The 20,181-nt window shown below is 45.2% G+C and overlaps 1 protein-coding gene across 1 annotated transcript; it reads left to right on the top strand.

The window, feature by feature from the left end:
* Nucleotides 1-18,568: 18,568 nt before the first annotated feature.
* LOC133993002 (trace amine-associated receptor 13c-like) lies at nucleotides 18,569-19,940 on the top strand. Its single transcript, XM_062431824.1, has 2 exons — nucleotides 18,569-18,741; nucleotides 19,130-19,940. The coding sequence occupies exons 1-2, from the start codon at nucleotides 18,569-18,571 to the stop codon at nucleotides 19,938-19,940; spliced, it is 984 nt and encodes a 327-aa protein (XP_062287808.1).
* The last annotated feature ends 241 nt before the right edge of the window (nucleotides 19,941-20,181 follow it).

Consider the following 20,181-nt stretch of genomic DNA (forward strand, 5'->3'; position numbering starts at 1 on the left):
CCTTACAGGACAATGAATAAAAACGTTTTTTATAGTTTTTCTTAAAAACCATATTCTAGTGCAAATAAACATAGTGTGTCAAAATAATATGTTACAACTGAAAACGATAAATTACAGGATGTGTAAATTAAATAAGGCACCCTATACACATATGACTTCATAAAAATAAATTATATGACTTAAAACAAAGAATAATTTCTATTATTCTATTTCCACTGAACATGTGCTCTACTTGTGCACAGCAAGCTAGCTAACATTACAGCCATAGTTTTCATACAAAATACAAGTGTTCGCTTCTCAAACCCACTAACATGTAAATTAACTCATCAGATTAACATAAGGACTAGATGGGTGATTTTAATTAAGATAAAAGGAAGCAGGCCGCCACTAACACTGCTTACCTTACAGGACAATGAATGAAAACATTTAACCAAAATGGCGTCCTGCACGGCATGAATAACCCAACTACGGTGTCGAGTAAGGGCCAAACATCAACATTCGCCGTATTCTCAGAGGAATAGATGGTGCAACAGTGTCACCCTGTGGAGTATTTAGGCTACTACCTTACAGTTATATCCCTAGAATGGACAGTTGCATTTTTTACTCTTATGTCGTCCAACAGTTTCAATTTTGCCTCCTCGTCTTTCATTGTAACCTAGTACACACAGGCAGTTATCACCCTACACCCATCACTTCACCACAGGCCTTCCTCACCTACCTCAACAAGTCCATCATCAAAACCTTTTCCAGAGTCCAGGCAGCCTGTCTTTTCATGAGAGCTCTGAGACTGTATTTCCTGAACCAGTGATGGGATGTCTGGTGTAACTTTGGTAACAGCCAAACGAAAGTAACTGTTCACATCAAGCCTGTTGTGCGTCTATGTTTTGATGGTGACCAGAGTGCTCAATGAGGTCTCCGACAGTTATGTTGTGGCAAATGGCAAGATGAATGGTCTTACTCAAAGAAGTGGGCGTGTTCAGGGTGGTATGGCCGTGACCCGTGACACAGGCTGCAGAAAGCCCATTTAAAGATGCGCACGGGCCCGTTATACCTGCTCCTCGTATTTGAGGGAAATAAAATTGTTTTTTTGGTTTTTTTTTACAAACTCCTATTCACTTTGGACAAAACACACGTCACACAATGTGTAAAGCATCATAACATCAGACACATGTAGGCCTACCTGTTTATACCACATCATTCCTATCTACAATGCATTGATATAGTCTACTACTTGTTATCTCATATATTTACTGTATAGTACCAATTTACCCATATTAGAATTATCTCTAAGACAGGAGCTAATGTACAGTACCAGTCAAAGATTTGGACACACTACTCTTTCAAGGGGACTGTGCGCTCATGACAGCTTAGGAGAAACAGCTTGGAAAATGAATATTTTTAACAAACTCCTCTCCTCTCCACTCTTTTCACACTATTTTCATAGATCAGTGTTTGTCTAGTAAAATGTCCATTAACTCATACATTTGCCTGTGTATTGTGGCCAAACACATACACACACACACACACACACACACACACACGTTCAGATTAGTCCTGTGAGACTCTCATTGAACAACATTTTGCTGCCCATTAGTTGCTCTTAATGGTAGTGAGCTGAACCTCCCTAGACAGGAAGTGTGTTCACACCTGCATGAACTACTGTTAGATGGTGACATCTCAACCTCTGAGGTGTCGCTGCAATCAGAGGTGTTAACAAAACAACCTTCAATGTAAACACATGATGCAGCCACCACACATCAACATGTGATGCAATCATTGCTAAACAGTGACGCTTTTTGTCTCCAGTTGATATTTGTCATCACTTTTAGTGTTTGTTTACCTTGTTCAATATCCCACAAAGAATTATCAGCTGACTCTGCAGCTCTCATTAGCTCTGCAGCGCTATTAAGCATTTTTCAACTTTTTGTTTTGATTTATTGGCCCACAGTTTTAATGTTTTGGTTCATTCTCACCACTTTTATCAGCATCATTTCCAGATGCAGCACGCAGCTGTTTTTAGCGACAAAGCTCTATAAACCCAATGTATCAAACAGTGTGAAACAGCTGACAGCTGGTCAGCACAATGGAACATTTAGCAGCTAAAGAACCAAATATTTCCCCCAAGAGTAAACAGCAAAAACAGCTAAGAGGAGAGAATATTGGTCAGGTGACTCCAAATGAATACTAATGTAGTTTTTTTCTGCTGCTGGATGTGTAAAGGTAACTGTTTGCTAACAAGGCAACTTGCAAGGTGACAATATGTTGTAGCAGACACAGCATCGGTACGGCTCAGAACATCATCTGGTCAGAGTCACCTTTGACCCTGGGATGAGTAAACTGGACCAGATTTGATATATAGACTGACATGGTCTCTCTCTTGGACAAACAAAGATCCATTAACATTCCATGGAGCAACCAAAAGTGACAAGAACTACATAAAAGTAACGAAAGACAGATTTTGGTGCTTCCTTTGGACGTCATAATTTATCGGAGAGACTTCACTAACCCTTTCTACCATCAGATTAGAGTCACATAGACCGCCGTCATAAATTATTAGACACTGAACATTCCTAACTTTCCTGTCTCCTGAAACCACACAGAGCATGAAAGTGAGAAAATTAGTGCTTTAAAAGCTTAAACAAAAACATCTTAGTAAATAGTAAGGTTTAAACAATACCAATTACTTATATCAGTATCAATGACCTAAAGAAACCTCCATTGTAATAGTTATTACAGCGATCACAGATAAATGGGTATATGAAGAACCTTCATTATACTTCCTCCTTTCATAAAAACAAATGTTGGTATGAGAATGTTACTTAATATGAGAAAGTGTTACATTGATGTTATGTTTACATTATGGTGATAATCAATTATCTATCATGGAATAATTAGAATAACAATGTGATCATGCTTGATCATATTAATCCTTTTCAGGTTTTAATGAATAGCAGCTTGATGAATCAAGCTGATGTCATATTAATGCCAGAATGATACATCCTGTGTTCTGTGTTACTATGTTATAGTATGCATTTTATAATCAGGATTAAATACTGAATGAATGATGATGATGAAAAGTTTCAAAGTAAATTAGATACTCAAAGTAGCTGTGATGAACCTGATTGGCTGACACACAAGCCCTCCCCAGGACAAAACCCAGCTGCACCCATCTGAAACCCATTCTTTTGTCTTTGTCCTTTCACTCTTCTTTGTTTTTGCCTTCTGCTTTTTTGACTTGACTTGGCTTTGCTCCAGGTTTCCATCTTTTCTTTTCTTCACCTCACATATTCTTACCTTAGTCACCTTATCTTTTTTTAATATTCAGTTATTCTTTATCTAAGTTTTCTTAAGTTTTTGTAACCTTGTAACTTTTGTCAGCAAACGTACAGAGAAAAGATCCTTTAAGTAAACACGTCATTAAGTTTTTCATTCAGCCTGTTTTTGACCCTTTTGAGGATTTTTGACGTGTGGCCAACGCTGAGATCTCTCCAGAAAGTTATTAAACAGTGAATTAGTTAAATTGGACTTTTACTCCATCTTTCATCAACCTGCGAGAGCTTTTTGGTCAGACAAACGTCTGTCAATCCTACGACAACAACCACCGGAACCAGGCAGTGGGAGAAACGGCCAGCTGAACCGGACCATCCTCACCCCGCCCGGACCTGCGACGCTCTCTGAGATCTTCCACTTGGTGTGCGTACGCGTGGTTCTGAAGGACGGACAGCTGAGGCCCTCGATGGATGAAAGTAGGATACAAATATTGCTTTAAATCAAGGGTTGATGTCAGATCGAGTAATTCAAATTTTCTTTAAAAGTAAAACGTACAAGTGTTCTTAGTTTCCACATAATTACATATCCTTCATTTAAATTCATCATTCACCATCATCTTTCATTCATGTCGCTATATCGAGTAACCATCTGTTGAATTCATGTTGTATTGCAAACTCATCATTACATTTATTTATAAATCATTTATTAGTAGCGTGTAGTTAATAAAATCCATAAAACTCAATCAATGGTGTATGTCTATTCTTTGAAGTGATACAGGCATCTATTGAACCGTAGAGCCATGAACTTTAGATATTTGACTGATTCAGAAACGTATTGATTTATTAAATATGATTTATTGATTGGCTAATCAAACAAACAGCCAATTAAGTAAAATATTTTCCTTCTCAGGTGAAGGATGGTGCCCCTGATTACGAGAGCTATTTTTAATATCTTATCATTTCCTTAATTCGCCTACAATGTCATAGCTGTACATTTACACATTTTTTAATTGTTGGACTGATCAGCTGAGTACGGAGCCCCCGAGGGGACATGGAGGTCAAGAAAAAAAAATCTGTACTTATCTCGGGATCCCGACTTAGCTATCTCAGGATCCCGAGATAACTAAGTCGGGATCCTGACTTAGTTAACTCGGGATCCCGAGATAAGTACACATTTTTTTCCCCTGCTCTCCGTGTCCCCTCAGGTGCTCCGCAGTGACGTCAATGTTCTTCCGGGTCAGTTCGGTATCATGGAAGACAAGAACAACAACAATGGAGTTTTATTTCGAACTTGGCCTCAAATATAAAGATATTAAATCAGTGCTTGACAGAAGGTCAAAGTTTCGTATCGGTGAACGACATCTTAAGAGAAAACTCAGCGCAAGGGGACACGTACGACGCAAAGCCTATACCCACCTGGGGGCCCTGGTCGAATTCATTAGCAACCAGCTACAGTACTCCGGACAGCTTCACGGGTACAGGTGGATGTATGCTAAATGCAGAGAATATGGACTGCGTGTGAGAAAAGAATCTGTGCGTTTGGTGTTGAAGGAGCTGGATCCCAGAGGAGTGTTATTAAGGCAAGCAGGGCGTCTCAGACGGAGGAATTACTTCTCAAAAGGGCCGAACTTCATCTGGCACCTGGACTCATATGATAAACTGAAGCCATATGGAATTTGTGTGAATGGATGTATCGATGGCTTTTCAAGAAAAGTAATCTGGTTTAATGCTTACACAACAAGTAGTGACCCAAAGGTAATTGGAGGGTACTACACAGAAGTGGTGCACCGTTTAGGGGGGTGCCCTAGAGTTGTGAGAGGCGATCTCGGAACCGAAAATGGCCATGTTAGAGGCTTCCAGCGTTTCCTCGTCCGTGTTCAACCAGACGACACCCTTGATAGTTACTTGGAGGGGGCCAGCACCGCCAATCAAAGAATCGAATATTGGTGGGGTTTCCTACGCGGTCAGTGCGTGGAGTTCTGGTTAGCCTTGTTTGCAGACCTCAGAGACAACGGGCATTTTGATGGCGAGTTTCTGGACAAAAGCCTCCTGCAGTTTTGCTGCATGGGACTCATCCAGGTGAGTTGATGAATAATAATTTTTTTTTTATTGTGTGCGCATGTGTATGTGAGTGAGAGAGAGGGGAGCGAGGAACAGAGAGGGTGGACAGAAAATGGAAATGAAAAGGGGGATGGTGGGAAGACAGAGAGACAGAGATGGTGGAAAGGGGAAAGAGAGATGGAGAAGAGGGGTAGAAAAAGAAGGAGAGGAACAGAGATAGAAGGGGAGAGAGAGATGGAGGGGTAGAAATAATGGAGGAAGGGGGAAAGAGATGGAGCGGAGGGGTAGAAACAAGAAGAGGAACAGAGATGGGGGAAAAGGCGGGGGGATGGAAGGGTAGAAATAAGGAGGGATGAACAGAGACAGCAGGGAAGAAGAGGGAGGGAGAGAGAGGGTGAGATTGGTCATGTGTGAATGCTGTAATTTAAAGCTTTATTTACCTTGTTTTATATGTATAGCTCTTCCTAAATGTACAAATATATTCTGTTTAACAGGATGAGTTGGATGACAAAACATAGCATTTTCACTTTCAACATAAAAAAATACCCTCATAAAACTGGTGATGTATTATGCATTTACTGTACTTTACTTTACTAACAGGCTTACTATGCATTAACAGAAAATAAAATTGCAGACTGCTGATACCATGTTTCATGACGTTTGTATGAAAATTACAACAAAAGCAATAAACAAAAATATAGTACAAACTAAAAGGACAAATGAAGCCTCTTACAATTAGGCCTGATGATAACTACTCTGTAGTTCAAAGGATGTCCATTTCAAAGTAGTTGCTGGACAGGATGTTGTCAAACTCAGAGCGAAACTCCGGATAAGAACTGTAAGTGCATGGTATTTCAAGTGTAGCTCCATAGGTATGAGCACCAGGCCTTCTTTTGAGGCCAGTTTCAGCATTGAAGCACACCATAATTTTGTCAACACAAATGACAGAAGCACCAGTGCAGAAACGCAGGAATTTTTCTGCTTTGCTTTGGTCAGAATTTTTAACATAGCGTTGGAGATGGTTAAAGGTTGCCTGTTCTCTCTGAGACAGAACCACCTTTGTAGTTTCAAACAGCTGTGACACTCGTTTACCTGTGGCCTTCTTTGACTCGTACAGTGACAACACACTTTCCTTGTCTGACTGTTTCAGCTGTGCAAGGGTCATGGGTGTGAAAAAGCAATCGACTATATACTTTGCCTCTTGGAGAATGGCTTTATGAGCCATTGTTTCGATTGCAGGTTGCATGTTGTTCTTTAGAGGTAGGAAATTGGGACCCATCCTTGTAAAAAGGTCCAGCAAGTCCTCTTCATCACTTTCTTCCATTGTACCTTGGAGAGCTTTCTCAACAGCTGATCTCTCAAAAGGAGCAAGGTAGTTAAAAATGATGTCATCAGGATGTCTACATCAACTGAGTGTAATCCATGGATGCAGGCTAAAATGAAAGCCTTTGAAAGCCTCACTGGCATGACACCATGATCTAGTAGTCCTTTGGCCCAGATCCGTCCAACTGCTTGCCATTCAGCCTCACAGAAATCAGGCCTCAGCCTTGGAACTCGCTCTGTTTCCCCTTCACACTGTTCAAGAAATTGCTCCCAGAATGCAGTGGAAACCTCCCTTGACACTCCAGCATCATCAATAGCTTTTTCATTTACAAAGTCCATCTTTAGAGTCAAATTAATGATGTTACTGTCCATAAATACAGCCAAAAGATCTTCAACAACCTTTATCCTGTGAATCGATACACGTTGTAGGCTCACTGGATTTCCTATGCTGCCAGCAGAGGCTGGTTGGGAAAGCTGGTTCATGAAAGTCTGATCTTCTGGTGAGAAATTCAGTTCGCTGTCCTGCTGGACAAACAAAGCATTCATATAACAAAGACAATAATGGTCAATGAATCAAGCAGAGTCCAAAATATATACATTTTTAGTATGTTTCCTATGACACTACTCAAAAAAAGACTCACTCAAACTCCACACCTCCAGTTTATAACACAGGCTTTTTTTTTGTCTTAACTTCAAGTATGACATTATCAATTACTTTTTCAGATGTGACAGAGCTCCTCCAGAGCCCTTTAAATATGTTTTAGAGTTATGTAAAATCATATAGCAGTTTAAAGAATGCGTTCAGGGTATCTTGCAATGAGGCATCTTACCTGAGCAACTTGTTCCTCTTCCTCATGAATGAGCTGTGCATGTAGTGTAGGCAGGCCATTTGCTGAAGACGATGGGAGTAAATCCTGCGTAGGTACCCCATTCAGCTTAGCACTCTAAAGGATGAATTAAATATACTTTATTAATTGACAGCAGACACTTTGACCCTACAAGTCTAGGATGTGATTGCAGACTGTATTTTATAAAGTTCTTTCCAAACAAGTCTTATTTAAAACCAAGAAAAGTCACAAAGTATTATGTGAGAATTCAATTTAGATTTTGAAAGAGAAAAAATATTCATCATTTTTTCATCAGCTCTTTTTTGATCTGTTGTAATTTAAAATGTTCTAAAACAGCAGAAACAATTAAATGTTCTATTATTGCTGCAGCAAAATTAAGCTCTAATAAACAAGAGGTGAACTAAGATTACAGTAAATACAGTAAGGGATTTACAGCGCTGTAGGTTATTTCATTCATGTGCCCACGGAATAGTGGTGGTACAAAACTATGTATGCCATTAAAATATAGGATATTGTTAATTTTTTAAGTAGGAGTGCACATTTGACTTTTTGGAATTAATAGGATCACATTTATGGAATATTAAAATCTAATCAAAACTGTATTTTAATGAATTTAAGTAGCAAGACATTTCTCTATTTTGTCTGCTTTTTACTGTTCCTCCTTACCCCAAAACACCTATAATATTACCTGTGTGACATCCTCATTGTTGACATAATTCCATGTTATCACAACTGTCTCATCATCTGCTGTACCAAGGTCATCTTCTGAATCCCAAACAACTGTATCTGCCTCCTGTAATTCTGGAACATCTTCAAAAGTTTCATGAAAGATGTGCTCAGGCTCTGTTTGTGAGTCATTAGGAACTACACTGGTCAGATCAATCACTTCAAAGATGTTGTCAAGGGAACTGATAGAAGGGTGGAAATCTGCATTGTCACTTGAGGTGGTGTCTTGCTTCTGACTGGTGCAAGTTTTTTCAATGGCTGTTGGGGTTGAATACAAGGGATCCGATTGTCCTGGACCTTCTGTTGTCACTGTCTCAGCTGTTCCTCTTTTTTGGGGGATTTTGGTTGCATCTCCAAATGCACATTCTACAGAAAATTGAAAAAAAGTTTAAATGTTGTTGTCAGCAGTAAATTCAAATAATAGCAAGGAGAAACATATGTTCCATATTTAATATTAAATGGTGTGCAATAAAGTTCAATGAAACTCCATCCATCCATCTTCTTCTGCTTATCCAGGGTCGGGTCGCGGGGGCAGCAGCCTTAGCAGGGAAACCCAGACTTCCCTCTCCCCTGCCACTTCGTCCAGCTCTTTCCGGGGGACCCCGAGGCGTTCCCAGGCCAGCCGAGAGACATAGTCTCTCCAGCGTGTCCTGGGTCTTCCCCGGGGTCTCCTACCGGTGGGACGTGCCCTGAACACCTCACCCGGGAGGCGTCCAGGAGGCATCCTAACTAGATGCCCGAGCCACCTCAACTGGCTCTTCTCAACACGGAGGAGCAGCGGGTCTACTCCGAGCTCCTCCCGGATGACCAAGCTTCTCACCCTATCTCTAAGGGAGAGCCCAGCCACCCTACGAGGGAGGTCATTTTGGCCGCTTGTACCCGCGATCTCGTTCTTTCGGTCACTACCCAAAGCTCATGACCATAGGTGAGGGTAGGAACGAAGATCGACTGGTAAATCTCTCTTCACCACGACGGATCTGTGCAGAGTCCGCATTACTGCAGACGCCGCACTGATCCGCCCGCTCCATCCTTCCCTCACTCGTGAACAAGATCCCGAGGTACTTGAACTCCTCCACTTGGGGCAGGATCTCATCCCCGACCCGGAGAGTGCACTCCACCCTTTTCCGGCTGAGGACCATGGACTCGGATTTGGAGGTGCTGATTCTCATCCCGGCTGCTTCACACTCGACGGCGAACCGATCCAGTGAAAGTTGGAGGTCACGGTCTGATGAAGCCAACAGGACCACATCATCTGCAAAAAGCAGTGACCCAATCCTGAGGTCACCAAACCGGAACCCCTCAACGCCCTGGCTGCGCCTAGAAATCCTGTCCATAAAAATTATGAACAGGATCGGTGACAAAGGGCAGCCCTGGCGGAGTCCAACCCCCACCGGAAACGAGTCAGACTTACTACCAGGACGGCCTGTATCAGGGGGTCCGATACCCCGTACTCCCGGAGAACCCCCCACAGGACCCCCCGAGGGACACGGTCGAATGCCTTTTCCAAGTCCACAAAGCACATGTGGACTGGTTGGGCAAACTCCCATGCACCCTCAAGGATCCAGCAGAGGGTGTAGAGCTGGTCCACAGTTCCACGACCCGGACGAAAACCACATTGCTCCTCCTGGATCCGAGGTTCGACTATCCGACGGACCCTCCTCTCCAGTACCCCCGAATAGACCTTACCAGGGAGGCTGAGGAGTGTGATCCCCCTATAGTTGGAACACACCCTCCGGTCCCCCTTCTTTAAAAGAGGGACCACCACCCCAGTTTGCCAATCCAGAGGCACTGCCCCCGATGTCCACGCAATGTTGCAGAGTCGTGTCAACCAAGACAGCCCCACAACATCCAGGGCCTTGAGGAACTCCGGGCGGATCTCATCCACCCCCGGGGCCTTGCCACCAAGGAGCTTCTTGACCACCTCGGCGACCTCAGCCCCAGAGATAGGAGAGCCCACACCCGGGTCCCCAGGCCCTGCTTCCTTACCGGAAGGCGTGTCGGTGGGATTGAGGAGGTCTTCGAAGTATTCCTTCCACCGACCCACGACGTCCAGAGTCGAGGTCAGCAGGGCACCGTCACCCCCATACACAGTATTGACGGTGCACTGCTTCCCCCTCCTGAGACGCCGGATGGTGGTCCAAAACCTCTTCGAAGCCGTCCGGAAGTCGTTCTCCATGGCCTCACCGAACTCCTCCCATGTCTGGGTTATGCCTCAGTGACCGCCGCAGCCGCCCCCCGCTTGGCCTGCCGGTACCTGCCTGCTGCCTCCGGAGTCCCACAGGCCAAAAAGGCCCTATAGGACTCCTTCTTCAGCGTGACGGCATCCCTCACCGCCAGTGTCCACCAGCAGGTTCGGGTATTGCCGCGACGACAGGCACCGACCACCTTGCGGCCACAGGACCGGTCGGCCGCCTTGACAATGGAGGCGCGGAACATGGCCCACTCGGACTCAATGTCCCTCGCCTCCCCCGGTACATGGTCAAAGTTCTCCCGGAGGTGGGAATTGAAGCTCTCTCTGACAGGAGACTCTGCCAGACGTTCCCAGCAGACCCTCACAATGCGTTTAGGTCTGACCGGCATCCTCCCCCACCATCGGAGCCAACTCACCACCAGGTGGTGATCAGTTGACAGCTCCGCCCCTCTCTTTGCCCGAGTGTCCAAGACATGCGGCCGCAAGTCTGACGACACAACTACAAAGTCAATCATCGAACTGCGGCCTAGGGTGTCCTGGTGCCAAGTGCAAATATGGACACCCTTATGCTTGAACATGGTGTTTGTTATGGACAATCTGTGACGAGCACAGAAGTCCAATAACAGAACACCGCTCGGGTTCAGATTGGGGGGGCCGTTCCTCCCAATCACACCCTTCCAGGTCTCACTGTCGCTGCCAATGTGAGCGTTGAAGTCCCCCAGCAGAATGATGGAATCCCCAGAGGGAGCACTTTCCAGCACCCCCTCCAAGGAGTCCAGAAAGGGTGGATACTCTGAACTGCTGTTTGGGCCATAGGCACAAACAACAGTCAGGATCCGTCCCCCCACCCGTAGGCGGAGGGAGGCTACCCTTTCATCCACTGGGGTAAACTCCAACATACAGGCGCCAAGCCGAGGGGCAATAAGTATTGCCACCCCTGCCCAGCGCCTTTCACCAATGGCAACTCCAGAGTGGACGAGAGTCCAACCCCTCTCGAGAAGACTGGTTCCAGAGCCCTTGCTATGCGTCGAGGTGAGGCCGACTATATCTAGTCGGAACTTCTCAACCTCGCGCACCAGCTCAGGCTCCTTCCCCGCCATAGAGGTGACATTCCACGTCCTTAGAGCTAGCTTCTGCAGCCAAGGATCGGACCGCCAAGGTCCCCGCCTTCGGCTGCTGCCCAGCTCACACTGCACCCGACCCCTTTGGCCCCTCCTACGGGTGGTGAGCCCACGGGAAGGGGGTCCCACGCTGCCTCTTCGGGCTGTGCCCGGCCGGGCCCCATGGGTGCAGGCCCGGCCACCAGGCGCTCGCCATCGAGCCCCATCCCCAGGCCTGGCTCCAGGGGGGGGGCCCCGGTGACCCGCGTCCGGGCAGGGGAAACAAGGTTCTATTTATATTACTCGTCATAAGGTTTTTTTTTGTGAGCTACGCTTTGTCTGGTCCCTCCCCCCGGACCTGTTTGCCTTGGGTGACCCTACCAGGGGCATAAAGCCCCCGACAACGGAGCTCCTGGGGTCATTGGGACACTCAAACCCCTCCACCACGATAAGGTAGTAGCTCAGGGAGGGGTGGTCTGTGTTATGTCTCGTCAAATTTGTTAATGTCTTGTCTTGTGTCATGTGTTGGTCCTTTATGTTTTAATTTAGTCAAGTCACTCATCTCCCGTCCTGTCATGCACTTCCTGTTTTATTTTGTACTCACCTTTTCCCTCTTGTTTCAGATCCTGACTTCCTCCCTTTGTGTGCCTTCCCTCCGCTGTGATTGTCAACCCCGCCCCTGATTGGTTCCACCTGTGTCCCCTTACCTCATGTTCAAATAGTCCTTGGCTGTGTCTCAATTCAGGGGCTGCATCCTTGTAAGGACGTGGCCTCGCGGTCTTCGAAGACCGCGTGCTACTGAGGAACCTCAGAAGGATGCATCAACCGTTGTGAAATGGGACGGTCTAGCCTTCGAAGCATTTCCTGGTTGCGTCACCAGCTGTGTCACCAGCTGTTCCCGCCCATAAGATGCGAAAGGCACACACAGAAGAAAAAACACACAGAAGTATAAGACAAACAGCAGAAAGAAGAAAAAAACATGAGAATAAGACAAACAGAAGGAGGAAGAGGTGGTGGTGGTGGTGGTGGTGGTTGGAGATGTTACATATTTTATTATTTTTTAGTTATTATAGTATCATATAATTTCATTATTATAACAAATATTTCAAATACTACTCATGTTATTATTTTTTTTTTAAAGAAAAAAAAGAAAAGGAAACGGATATTTATCATTGCCACCCAGTGGATGATGCGCAAAGCAACACTGCTTGACCCAAGATACCGAGGGGACCACATGAAGCCACCTGAGCTAAGTGTTATAAAAGCAGAACTGGTAGCGGAGATGACGGCGGCAGCAGAAGCAACACGTGAATGTCTTTTGCACAGCACATTTTTGAGTGTTTAATTAATTATTAATCTAAATGATTTTGAATTTTATTGTTTTTAGTATAATTTGTTTCGTTCGTTTAAGACCTTGGTTAAGATAATTTTATATAATTCGCTTTGCACGGGGGGGAGGGGGGGCGGCATCGTCCATCGGACCAACCCCAGTGGAAAGTGGAGACCAGACCCCCAAACACCCTGAATACCAGCCCAGATGATGTCCCACTGACCACAGAAGACACCAGGGTCTTTATTGTGGCATCCCATCCAGCCCAGCAGCACTGCCAGGGACTCCTGCTCAGCCTATTACATTATTTTTTTCATTTTTTATTTTATTCATTTGTTATTATTTATTAATTTATTTTTTTTATTATTGTAAATCATTTGGAATTTTAGTAGTGTTGTATTTAATAATACATATTTTGTTAATAGTTTGTTCATAATTGTACATCATTTTCTAATAATAATCTGTAAATAGTATTTGTGATGTATTTTTTGTAAATAGTTAAATGTTAAGACTGCCCCCTTGTAGAGTTAAGTTTCATCCTTTGCTAATAAAAGAAAATATTAGAGAAAATATTAAATCCCTTGTTGTTCCTGAACAGTAGCACTTTATGCCGTTTGCTAATCCTGTTTTAAATTGTACTTAAATTGTAAATACTAAATGGAAAAGACAACGTGTAACAATTAACAATATTTTTTATTTTATAACAATACCATATAAAAACATAAACATTTATTAACAATAACAACCATTGTTCTTTTCGTGGGACTGCACATAGATATATATGGAACGTCATGTTCTATAGATATCTATGGGACTGAACAGCGGCGCGCAAAGGATCTTGGGATATATAAGGCCGCTAAGGATAGTAGCGATGCATCCTCAAAAACAGGGAAAACAAGGAAGCATTTTGAGGCTGCGTTTGAGCATTCGTTTGAGGAGTCTTCGAATTGGGACAGGCCTTGGCGCGGCGCTGTGACGTAACCGCCCTTAAAATGCGTCCTTACAAGGATGCAGCCCCTGAATTGAGACACAGCCCTTGTCTCCCTTGTCTTGTGTCAGTTCGTTTTGTCCTGTCAGCGTCACCGTCATGCAGCCCGAGAAGCCTTGTGTCATTCTGTCCTCCAAGTGAGCGTTTTTTGTTCCCCTTTATCATCCTCCTTGAGAGCGTTTTTTGTTTAATAAATTCCCTTCGAGTTAAGCGTTTGAGTCCTCCTTCCTGTCTGAGGTCGTTACAGAACGAACTGACCAACAATGGACTCAGCTGACTTGAAGAATCTCCAAACCTCCATGGCTGCACAGGTCACAAAGATCCATCAGCATGCAACGCAGCTAAGCACCGTCGGCCGGGGTGTGGAGGAATTCTCCAAGCGTCAGGAGGATTTTCAAGCCTCAGTCACTTCTCAGGTTAACCACCTGGCGGGTCAACTACACCAAGTCCTTTTGCGCCTAGGCACAGCCCCCCCGGCGACACCACCGGCAGAGAATCCAGCTGCGGCACCTACTGGACCAGTTGCCCCCATATCCCTGCGCTTGGCCCCCCCTGAGAAGTTCTCTGGAAACTCAGGTGACTGTAGAACCTTCCTAGTCCAGTGCGACCTGCACTTTAAGCTCAACCCAGCAGCTTTTGAGTCAGACCAGGCTAAAGTTGCCTTCATTGTGTCCCATTTAACGGGCCGAGCCACCGCTTGGGCCACGGCCGAATGGTCCAGAGACTCTAATATCTGTCAGTCACTCGCAGATTTCCAAGATAATTTCAGTAAAATATTTGATCACTCCTCACCTGCCAGAGATGCTTCTCGGGTCCTCATGCAGCTCAAACAGCGCCAGCGCCAAGTGGTTGATTATGCCATTGAGTTCAGCACTGTGGCCGCAGATAGTGGGTGGAACACACCCGCACTAATAGATGCTTTTATGAATGGTCTTACTGAGCCCATAAAAGATCATTTAGCACCTTTAGAGCTCCCCCAGGACCTGGAAGCCATCATCGCCATGGTTATTCGGGTGGACAACAGGCTCAGAGAAAGGGAGAGAGAGCGGCGTCGGACTGCAGTTCGTCCTCCAGGTCACGAAGGTTACTCTGCGGGATTCCAACCTTCAAGGGCCACTTCCTCTCCCATGCCAGGAGGTGTTGGGAGAATGCGGCCTCCCCAAGAGCCACAGGAACCTATGCAGCTGGGGGGAACCAAAATCACTGCAGAGGAGAGACAGCGTCGTCTGCAAGAGGGATGCTGCTTCTACTGTGGCCAGCCAGGCCATCAACTTGCCACCTGTCCGGGGAAAGGGTCGAGCTCACCAGCCATGAGGAGGGCGCTGGTGAGCAGGCTTACCTCCGCCTTTCCTCCTCGTCAACCGACCCAAGTAAAATTCTCCATCAACAACCAGACAGTTACTCATGGGGTTTTAATTGACTCTGGGGCAGACGAAAGTCTCATGGACTGGAGCTTAGCTCGACAGAACCAGGTTAAGACTATTCCTCTGACCCATCCGGTAACTGCCAGTGCCTTGGATGGTCATCGACTGTTTAGAGTGACTCATTGTACTGAACCCATTCAGGTGACGTTCAAAGACGACCACACCGAGGTTATGCAGTTTCATTTGTTTAACTCGGCACAGCATCCACTGATTTTGGGGTTTCCGTGGCTTAAAAAACATAACCCTCACATAGATTGGCGCTCAGGGGAAATCAAGGGGTGGGGAGGAGACTGTGCACACTCATGTAAAGATAATCAGGTGAGGCAGACCAACATCCCTGAGAGCCCAGGAAGTGAACGCAGCAGGGGCATTGACACTGACTGTCCAGATTTATGTAATGTACCCTCATGCTATCATGACTTAAAAGATGTGTTTAACAAAAGGAAGGCCATGTCTCTCCCTCCTCATCAACCTTTTGACTGTGCCGTTGACCTGTTACCTGGTGCCCCCATCCCCAAGGGGCGTCTCTACTCCATCTCTGGGCCGGAAAGAGCGGCCATGGATGAATACCTAACCTCTTCACTGAAGGCCGGAATAATCCGACCCTCCTCCTCTCCAGCTGGTGCAGGTTTCTTTTTTGTGGGTAAGAAAGACGGTTCACTCAGGCCATGCATTGACTATAGCCCTCTTAATGACATCACCGTAAAGAACCGTTACCCGCTTCCGTTAATTGCATCGGCTTTTGAATTGCTCCAAAAGGCCACCGTCTTCACCAAGTTAGACCTCAGGAATGCTTATCACCTCATCAGGATAAGAGAAGGAAACGAATGGGAGACGGGCTTTAACACTCCTAATGGTCATTACGAGTACCTGGTCATGCCTTTTGGTCTATGCAATGCTCCAGCTGTTTTCCAAGCATTTGTGAATGATGTTCTGAGAGAGTTTTTGAACATTTTTGTGTTTGTGTACATCGACGATATTCTGATTTTTTCACCAGATAAGGAGTCACATGTGCTTCATGTTCGTCAAGTCCTTCAGAAGCTGTTGGAGAACCAGCTCTATGTCAAAGGTGAAAAGTGTGACTTCCATGCAGCTACTGTCAGCTTCCTGGGCTACGTTATCACGGCCAACAAGGTACAGATGGACCCAGCAAAGGTCAGTGCGGTGGCTAATTGGCCAACTCCGGACAGCAGGAAAAAGGTACAACAGTTCCTGGGATTTGCCAATTTTTACAGAAAGTTTATTCGTGAGAAAGCCTTTCGGTGCCTCAAGGAAAGGTTCACCACAGCTCCTGTGCTCACGGTTCCGGACCCCCAGCGGCAGTTCATGGTGGAGGTTGATGCGTCCAACCAGGGCATTGGGGCAGTGTTATCCCAGAGGTCCGCCGAAGACAACAGGGTGCATCCATGCGCCTATTTGTCACGTAAGTTGACACCTGCAGAAAGAAATTATGATGTGGGAAACAAGGAACTGTTGGCTGTCAAGGCAGCTCTAGATGAGTGGAGGCACTGGTTGGAGGGGGCAGAACAACCTTTTATAGTCTGGACCGACCATAAGAACCTTGAATACATCAGGAAAGCTAAAAGGCTCAATTCACGTCAGGCTAGATGGACTTTGTTCTTTAACAGGTTCAACTTCACACTATCTTTTCGCCCAGGCTCACAAAATGCTAAACCAGATGCTCTATGCCGTCTTCATGACCCTGAACCTGTTGCCAAAGAACCCGAAACAATCCTTCCACTGAACCGTGTGGTTGGAGCGGTGTCATGGCAGATAGAATCAGAGGTGAAGCAGGCTAATGATGTGAGCCCAGCACCAAGTGAGTGTCCACAAGACCGTTTGTTTGTCCCTCTGTCATTACGCTCCAAGGTAATCCACTGGGCTCACACGTCCATGCTCACATGTCATCCAGGCGTCAAGCGAACCATCTATGTAATCAAGCAGCGGTTCTGGTGGCCGACCATGGAAAGGGAGGTCTCAGAATATGTGGCGGCCTGCCCCGTGTGCGCACGAAATAAAGCCTCACCTCGGGCCCAAATAGGCCTGCTGCACCCGCTGCCAGTCCCTCAAAGACCATGGTCCCACATCTCCATGGATTTTGTAACAGGACTGCCGCTGTCTAAAGGTAATAGGACCATCCTGACAGTGGTCGATCGCTTCTCCAAGATGGGGCACTTCATCCCTCTTGTCGAGTTACCCTCTGCCAAAGAGACTGCAGAGGTCATGATGATTAATGTGTTCAGGATCCATGGTTTTCCCAGTGATATCGTTTCAGATAGAGGGCCGCAGTTCATCTCCAGCTTCTGGAAGGAGTTTTGCCGGCTCCTTGGTGCCACGGTGAGCATGTCCTCCGGGTATCACCCACAGTCGAACGGGCAGACTGAGCGCCTCAACCAGGAGCTCGAGACGTGCCTACGATGCCTTGTCTCCCAGAACCAAACCACCTGGAGCGACCACCTCGTCTGGGTGGAATATGCCCACAACACCCTTCCCTCATCTGCCACAGGTCTCTCACCTTTCCAGTGTGTCAACGGCTACCAGCCTCCCCTGTTCCCTGCCAATGAGAAGGAGGTCACGGTCCCCTCCGCTCATGCCATGGTCAGACGCTGTCAGCGGATTTTGGCCGGTGCTCGGCGGGCCCTCCTCCGGAGCTCAGCTCGGATGAAGGCAGCTGCAGATAAACAGTTAAGCGTTTGAGTCCTCCTTCCTGTCTGAGGTCGTTACAGTCTGAAGCTGTGTTTCTGAACATTCTTCTGTCCTCCATCTCACTGCTCACTGTAGCTCTTAACCTGCTTGCTATCATCTAAGTCTCCTACTTCTCAGATAAAATTCTCAGTAGAAATGATAAGTATTAACTTTTAAGAGTATGCAGCAATGACTTGCTGACAATGCACATTTAAATCAAAGATGTAAAAAATGTAATGCATATGTTTACTACAATTTTGGTATCTAATTTGTCAGCTCCTATGTGTGCATCTATTATTACAATTTATGCTTTTGATCTTTCTTTGACTTTTGTCTGATGTTTAACAGTTCTTCTTTTCACTCTTCAGACAGCTTCACATCCACACCAACCTCCTGCTCCTCTCTCTGGCTATATGTGGGCCTCCTATTGATGCAAGTGATGAGAGAGACGGAGGGTTGCAGTGAAAGTGATGAAGATGATGGTGTGATGTGTACATCAAAGGAGGAAGGGTATGTGTGTCCAACAGAAACTGAGAGAGAGGAGGGGAGGGATTGAGTCGATAGAAAGGGATAAATGAGCTGTATGACAACAAAGAGCTGCAGCTTTCTGAAGATCTCTGATGATGGAGGTTCAGGACGGAGCAGAGCTCTGCTTTCCACATCTCCCCAACATCTCCTGCAGGAGGCCGCTGTCTTCTGGGTTTGAAGCTGTGATTCTGAACATTCTGCTTTTCTCCTTCACTGTGCTCACTATAGCTCTCAACCTGCTCGTCATCATCTCAGTCTCCCAATTCAGGTAGAGATGAAGCCGATCATTTTTTTTTTTTTTAATTAAGGAATTAAAAGACGTTAATATGGACATGGACAGCTTTAAATGAGAAATTGTGTTTGAGCTCCCACTAAATGATGTTGTACCTTGGAACACCAGACTAATATTCTGTTTTACTCAAATCTCAAATGTCTGACTTTGACACCAGAGACAGTGGTTCATGTCCTGTCTCCCCCCAGTTATTAATGAATGTCAACCGTAACCAATTAGTTTTGATTATCTACAATTAACCGTGTGTTAACTATAGATGTGGATGATCAGAAAATAGTCATAGTTTGAACTATGTGTTTGAGTTGTTTTATCATTTAGATATAAGGACTTGTTGGTTGAATCATGCATTTCTCTTTTCCTTTAGGCAGCTCCAGACACCCACCAACATCCTGCTGCTCTCTCTGGCTGTATCAGACTTTCTTGTGGGCATTGTGGTGATGCCAGGAGCAATTTCCACACAGATATCCTGCTGGTTTGTTGGTGATGTCCTATGTTCTCTGTGTGCTTATATATCCTTCATCATTATCTGTTCCTCAGTAGGAGACATGGTGCTCATATCAATTGACCGTTATGTGGCTATTTGTGATCCTCTGCATTACACCACCAAAATCACTGTGAGAAGAGTGAAACTCTGTGTTTGTCTGTGTTGGCTCTTTTCTGCCTTAGTCAGCATTGTCTTTGCCAAAGATAACCTGACTCATCCAGGTAGGTATAATTCCTGTCATGGAGAGTGTGTGATTTTCACTGACGATATTTCAAGGGTTGTTGACCTTGTACTGAGCTTTATTATTCCAGTTACTCTCATCATAATCCTGTATATGAGAGTCTTTGTGGTGGCTGTGTCTCAGGCTCGTGCCATGCGCTCTCATGTTGCAGCTGTGACACTCCAAGTTTCACTGATATCAAAGAAATCTGAGCTGAAAGCAGCCAGGACTCTTGGTATTATTGTAGTTGTCTTTCTAGTATGTTGCTTCCCATATTATTGTGTGTCTCTTGTAGCAGACAAGTTCTCCAATAGTTTATATGAATTCTTTGTGCTCTGTCTGTTGCATTTTAACTCCTGTATGAACCCTGTGATATATGCCATGTTCTACCCCTGGTTTAGAAAAGCTATTAAACTCATTGTGACTCTTCAGATACTGCAGCCTGGCTCCTCTGATGCAAACATACTGTAGAGAAGATGTGGAGTGACTGAGATGAGATCTGCTCTACAAACATTTTTACGGAATTAAAAAAACGGTGAAATTCCATTCTTCTCCTTTGGTACAGAAAACTCTCTGAATTACTCTTCTCATTGTCAGTTTTATGTAGCAGTTACAACCTATTACATATTGAGGATAAAATGTGTATTATGATAAATTATCCCAAAATAATTATTTATCCTCTTTAATTATATTGTGATTGTTGTCGAATTCT

The sequence above is a fragment of the Scomber scombrus genome, chromosome 13 (assembly GCF_963691925.1).
Source record: "Scomber scombrus chromosome 13, fScoSco1.1, whole genome shotgun sequence".
In the NCBI taxonomy this organism is placed as follows: domain Eukaryota; kingdom Metazoa; phylum Chordata; class Actinopteri; order Scombriformes; family Scombridae; genus Scomber; species Scomber scombrus.

What these genes read in the sequence shown, in the direction of transcription:
- LOC133993002 (XM_062431824.1), top strand. Translation starts at nt 18,569, where the DNA reads ATGGAGGTTCAGGACGGAGCAGAGCTCTGCTTTCCACATCTCCCCAAC. An exon ending in ATCTCAGTCTCCCAATTCAG is followed by an intron (nt 18,742 to 19,129) that starts GTAGAGATGAAG and finishes CTTTTCCTTTAG; the next exon opens with GCAGCTCCAGACACCCACCA.